We start from the raw sequence: 6,186 nt of genomic DNA, 5'->3' as shown, positions 1-6,186 counted from the left end.
CTTCTGGATGAACTCAAGAAGTACCACCAAGGTTCTATTTACAGTTCTTGAATATATTGTCTTCGAGATCTCTATAAAGTCGACGGTGTACACGGCTCCTACTCTGGTTGTTATCGGGTTGTTCCCTTCCTTTCTTGTTAAAAGAAGGATATTTTTGTCCAAGTTTCTCGATCTTTATTATTCTTGCAGATCCAGTTTATTTATTACCATTAGGATTTCGAGGGTCCCCTTAATCTGCATCTTCATCCTCGATACAGATACGAATACATCGTTTGACGATAAACTGGTGAAGTAGTTTCTGTACAGTACTTTGTTATTTCGTTTTATCTATCTACTCTACTCTACTATACAATTATCTTGTCATTCAACATGGTTCAGAGCTGGCACTTATCCCCAACTATCCTATCTAGTAACCACGACTTCTCAAGCTACGGTGAGTTGAGAGAAATAAAGCGTAATGTCAATGTCGAAGAGTTCCAGTGCCTGCCCCCAACAAACCCTAACGCCCATCCTCTCGCAAGACTGCCGAATGAGATCCAGGATCTGATCTTGGAGAAGCTACCCCGACACACGCGGATCAAGTACTGCCTTCTGAGCCACGCAGCTTTCCATGCGGTGCAATCCCGCACGGCAATCATCTGGCAGGGACGGAGGGGCCTATATCGTCAGGTGTTTAATCGTGATCATAATACTAACTACTTGCCGACGATACTGTATTACAGATCTGTCTAGGCACTTGGATGGCTTGTCAACTGTGATATGGCGAGGTGGCGATCTTGACAACGCTCCTAATTTTACGACCTTCAAATACGCCCCGATCGATCTGTTGAGAGTCTCATCCAAGGTCCGCTACCTCGGGCTCGTGCGGGTCCACGAGCTCTCCCAAGGTCTCATCCGCGTATGCTGGCTCAAGGATTGTCCCAGTTTAAGACGGATGACCGATCGCCCGCTGTATGCAGTTCATGATCGACAGTATCGGCCTGGAGTCGAACTACCCGAACAGCATCCTGGAGCTGAACGGAAAGACCGATCTGCATTTCAAGCTGGAGATCCTGCCCTACGATGCGCGAAGATGGCATGGGCGGGGGTTCAACAGTATCGGGAAATTCCCCTATATCTCTCGTCTGCAGCGGTATCTGCCGCATTTGATCCGTGATCATCCTGAGCTGATTCGCGAGGATACGGATTTTCGACGGAATTTTCTGGATGCCGAAGGAAATGGTCGCAAACGCGTTCCCGCAGAGATGGTTCACGAACCTATACGAGTGCTCCAAGTGCGAGGCCGTCTTGCACGGGGCATGTTTCTCCAAGCAGGAGATGGCCAGATACCGCCGTGGCGAGTCCGTCACCTGCATGGCGTGCGTTAGGGGCGATACCCTGGACCACGAAAACCCCCCTAGGACGTCGTCCCTGGAGACATTTCCGCTTCAAGATCGACAGCTGTTTTGCCTCCGCGATGGAGGGCAGGCTGTCCGCGTTGCGCCTGCGGGATCAGGCTGGTGACTTGCCTCATGACGAGGATTTCTACCCCAAGCCGCGTCCGGTGGGGGTTCATGTCATGACGGATGATCATCACGATGGTCATGATCCCGACAACGAGTTCTCGGGGTATGAAGCTGATTTTTTTTCCCTTCGTCGCAATCCAATAGCGACGATAACAATGACTCCAATAGCAGCAAGGGCCAGGAGGATAAAGATGATCCTCGTCTGCGACGGCAATATACCTACCGGCAGTGTCCATCCTTGCGGGAAATCGTCCAAGTGTTCTGTTCTAGAGACGAAAGCTGATCCGCACGTAAACCTGGACAGCGAGCTGCCAGGGGATAAAGCAGTGCCTAAGGACCTCCCGCTCATTCTCATGGCCGATAAGAAGAAGATCATCGAGTGCAGGATCAACACGGTGCGTACTTTTCAAGTCAAGGTGATCAACGAGCCGGATGACTTTGAAGAGAAGCTGAAAGCTGAAGAAGCAGCAGAGGAAGCTAAGCGGAACGCATGAGCCGCGGTCCACGCAGCAGCTCAGCACGAGGTCCCGCCTTTTTCTTTGTTTCCTTTTTGGAATCTGCCACCTCCTTCTTTTTGGATAGACCAGTGGGTACCTACTCTGTATAAGTTATATACCTTGTCAGAATACTAGTACTCCTGATTCCCCATTTCTAGACCCCTTTGTCAGTTCATAAAGCCCCGAAAGACCACACAATAGTGTAAGAGGTTTATTATTTCTTATTATTTCTGACACCGTGCGGACTAGTTCAATGAAAAAAAAATGAAGGTCCATCCATTTCGATAATCTTGAAAGAATCAAAACACCCTGAGGAGGGGGAAAGGGATTCTTATAGGCTGAAACGATTGAACATATATATATATATATACCTTACATAGACTTACTTGATCAGCTTAGTAGGAACATTTCAGTCGCTCGTCTTTTATAGATAAGTTAGGTGGGTAGATACCCCAACCAACTCACTACACCTCTTCGAGAAAAATACCTTGCAAACCAGAATCTATCTTATTATTATCTTACAAACTCTCCAACTACCCCGTCCTTTTTTCACATACCTGCATGTTGTATAAGTTGTACTGAGAACTTCCCGAGACCTTTTTGTTTCTTTCTTTCTTTCTTTCTTTCTTTCTTTCAAACAGTCCAATAGAATGAAATGAGGGAAAATGCCTTGTCTCCTTTTCATTGTGAAGAAGGCGATTCTGGATCCCGGATCCGGGATCCGGGTATATGCACGTACAATACCTACTGCTCGCCATACGGGAGGCTATGTCTTGGTAGTTTGAGACGGCATGGCTTAAACCCTTTCTTTTTCTCTACCCTCTAAGTTTATTGTGGGGTAACGGTATCAATGGATGAATGGTGGTCTTGATCTCTGGTGTTATCCGTTTCTAGACAGTATGTGTAGATGCTGTGAAAAACATTTAATGTATACGTTATAATATCTTTTTTTTCTTGTGTTCTTCCCGATAAGACATGTCTCTCATTTCCAATAAGAAAGTTATCCGTGAACATTACCTACATTATCATCCCATATCCATATCACATGCATGTATATACAAGATCTCCTACAGCTTCGCCCTCCCCTCAACCAACCGATCCCAGTCCCCCTTCCCAAACTCAACATACCCGTCCTCACCGGGAGTCAGCCACAGAAACCGATCCGCCCTTCCCTGGCTCCCGACCTTCGTCCCCACCTTGGCCGGATCAACCCCCTCATCCCTCAGCGGGACCTTATTCTGCTTGTTATTGTGGATATGGCTCGACCACTCCACGACACGCAGGAACACGGGGACCGCGTACCGCGGCAACCTGGCCCGGGCGTGGCGCGCCAGGGCCCTGAAGTCGAAGTTCCGCTTCGCGTCGGGACTGATCTGGAGGGCGGCGCAGCCGGCGCGGCCTTCGTGATTGGGAACCACGACGCCGTAGACGTTCGCCTCGACGATCCCCGGGAACTGGCCCAGGACCTGGGCCACTTCGGCCGTGGAGACGTTCTCGCTCTTCCAGCGGAAGGTGTCGCCCAGTCGGTCGAGGAAGTGCCAGTGGCCGTCGGGGGTGCGGCGCAGGGCGTCGCCGGAGCGGTAGTACAGGTCCCCCTTGCGGAAGACGTCGCGGAGAAATTTCCTCTCCGTTGCGGACGGGTTGGACCAGTACCCCTGGAAGGCGGCCGTGTTGGGGACTTTGACGAGGATCTCGCCTCCGATCTCGTAGGGCATGCGGGTTGCGAATCCGGTCACTGGGTCGCGGAGGATGTCGCCCGTGTCGGGGTCGATCGCGACGGGGACGTAGATGTTGTGGAACAGGGCCCGACTGATGAGGCCGTGGTGGCCCACGCAGGAGGACAAGTAAGGGCCCCGGTCGTAGTTGACCAGGCCGAACATGCCCTCGGTGCTGCTGAAGAACTCGACCACCTCGGGGACGCCGAAGCGCTGGCGGAACTTCTCCCACACGTCTGACCGCAAGCCATTGCCGTACATGAAGCGGACCTTGTGGTTGCGGTCTGCACCGTCAGGGGAGGGAGGGGCGGCGAGGAGGTATCTCACGGTTTCGCCGACGTAGACAAACGCCGTGCTCTGCGAGTCCCGTACATCCCGCCAGAAGTCGCGGACGCTGAACCTGGGGGCGATAGCGGTGCCGACTCCCGTGAGGATGCCGATGACAATCGACATGGCTCCCGTGCCGTGGTACAGCGGCATGGGACAGTACCATCTGTCGCGGCCGGGTTTCTCGTCAAACGCACCCCGGCGGGCCATCCCGAATACATAGAGCCGGGACATGGTGAATGCGCAACCTTTGGGGAGGCCAGTCGTGCCGGATGTGTAGAGGAGGATGGCGGGGAAGTCGCCCTTGACGTCCATCCGGGATTTCCTCTCCTCTTCAGATGCAGTGGTTGGGAACGTTGCGACATGTCCCTTCAGAGAGGCGTCCAGAGTAAAGAGCTTCATCCCCTGTTCATCCTCACACACATTTCGAACCCCTTCAACACGTGCGCGACACCCTTCGCCCTCATCGACCAGCACGATTTTCGCTCCGCTGATCTTGAGACAGTGGACGAGAGCATCCCCTGCCAGATGATAGTTGATAGCCGCGGGTGAGCAGCCGATGCTCCACAGGCCGAGCCAGGCGATTAGAAACTCGGCTCTATTCTGGAGATAGAAGGCGACCAGCTGTCTGGGCTTCACGCCCAAGGACAGGAAGAAGTGTCCATACTGGATGGCCAGGTCGTGGACCTGCTGGAAGGTGTACTCTCCCTGGCGGGTCCAGATGCAGATCACATCGGGATATTTCTGGACGGTCTCTTCGAAGATGAACCACGGGTTGACGCGGCCTTGGGCGGCTGTAGGATGGTAGTCAGCGTGGAAGTTCGTCTTGATAAGAATAGAAGTATTTGAGGTGATGATACTGGGGTACATTCTCCAAACCGGGAAAGAAAGGCAAAAAAAAAGAACCTCACATACCAGCACGAGCATACGCCCTCTCACTACGCTTCATCCTAGCTATGCTCGAAACGTCCTTTCTGATGTGGAATTTGGCATTCAGATACGCGGCCAGCGTGGCCCCTCCAGCAAAGGCTGCTGCCGCAGTTCCTGTTGTGGCACTTTAGTAGTCTGTTCATCAGATCTCCAGCTTACCTAACCACGGACAGATCCATGCTCGCTACGCGTATGTATATGTACGGGTGTAGATTAGATGGTGATACTGGTAGAGCGGCAAGTTGGAAATGAGGGGAGAGCGGAACATCGAAGTGAAAGAATGAGACATACCCAATGGCACGACCATGGCTGCTCCCTGTGCGATTCAGTCTTTGCACTGATCTCTAGGATATATGGACAGAGCTTAGGTATGGCTATTAATTCCGATCGTAGAGAACTTTGGCAATGTATGTTCTGATCTGATCTGATCTGATCAGCACTGGAGACGGGACAAGAACACGAAGCTTGGTTGTCGTCCTAAAGTGATGATCGGGGTGGAACTTCGGGCGCGGAGACAAGCTCAATCAAGCTTGCTCTTTGGAGAAGACGGTTCAGACAATCCAAAAGCTCAGCTGCGATCCCAGGAATTCACTCCCGTCCCTCAACGACGAGAGGTGAATGAATGACAGACCTCCCTCTCACCCTCTGCCACGACTGCATTTGAGATCCTTCTCCAGTCCGAGTCGGACAGTCGGATTGTTTTGGGGCACGACCAGCTCAGATGTACCTCGGCAGAGGTAGGGGTGGGCCAATAACCAAGCTCAACACTATCGATGTGCGGAGACGTCGTGCATCCATCTAAACTCGACGCGCCAGCTGTCGCGTCCGGTGCAGGGAGGCCAGGATTTACGTGTACAGGGACTCCCTGCGGAACGGAGTATTCAACCTGGATAGTCACCACTGTGTATGAATTGATCCTGGAATCGCGACTGTAGATACTTAGCGTACGGTATATACGTTTGACTTATACACAGCTGGAATTGGGGCTATTCGCCTACCATGTACGTTATAAGGGACAACTACACAAGCAAGGCTCTGCTTCTATGGCAGCCTTGTAACGGGTTAATCACGGAATTCGGCTTCATGAGGCATAGCTAAATCAGTCGCACTGGCCTAAACACCTAAATCCTAGGGCATTCCTAGGGCATTCCTAGGGCATTCCTAGGGCATCCCACCCTACAGTATCATTTGCTCAACGGAATAGCGGCTAAG

The 6,186-nt window shown here is 51.9% G+C and overlaps 3 protein-coding genes across 3 annotated transcripts; 2 read left to right on the top strand and 1 right to left on the bottom strand.

Annotated features, from left to right (window-relative positions):
• Window positions 1-369: 369 nt before the first annotated feature.
• On the top strand, window positions 370-1,367 carry VTN00DRAFT_8842 (uncharacterized protein; the record flags this gene model as incomplete). The annotated part of the gene is made up of 3 exons (XM_069435736.1): window positions 370-664; window positions 723-898; window positions 960-1,367. The coding sequence occupies 3 exons, from the start codon at window positions 370-372 to the stop codon at window positions 1,365-1,367; spliced, it is 879 nt and encodes a 292-aa protein (XP_069285652.1).
• Window positions 1,368-1,456: 89 nt separating this feature from the next.
• Window positions 1,457-1,999, top strand: VTN00DRAFT_8841 (uncharacterized protein; the record flags this gene model as incomplete). Its single annotated transcript, XM_069435735.1, has 2 exons — window positions 1,457-1,608; window positions 1,810-1,999. 2 exons carry the CDS (start codon window positions 1,457-1,459, stop codon window positions 1,997-1,999), a joined length of 342 nt encoding a protein of 113 aa, XP_069285651.1.
• Window positions 2,000-3,069: 1,070 nt separating this feature from the next.
• VTN00DRAFT_8840 (uncharacterized protein) lies at window positions 3,070-5,281 on the bottom strand (the record flags this gene model as incomplete). The annotated part of the gene is made up of 3 exons (XM_069435734.1): window positions 3,070-4,838; window positions 4,960-5,088; window positions 5,266-5,281. The coding sequence occupies 3 exons, from the start codon at window positions 5,279-5,281 to the stop codon at window positions 3,070-3,072; spliced, it is 1,914 nt and encodes a 637-aa protein (XP_069285650.1).
• Window positions 5,282-6,186: the final 905 nt, after the last annotated feature.

This window comes from Thermoascus crustaceus, assembly GCF_041956765.1.
Source record: "Thermoascus crustaceus strain CBS 181.67 unplaced genomic scaffold VTN00scaffold_6, whole genome shotgun sequence".
NCBI classification, from domain to species: domain Eukaryota; kingdom Fungi; phylum Ascomycota; class Eurotiomycetes; order Eurotiales; family Thermoascaceae; genus Thermoascus; species Thermoascus crustaceus.
Note: the sequence above shows the minus strand (reverse complement) of the source record. Positions and strands in the feature narration are given on the sequence as shown.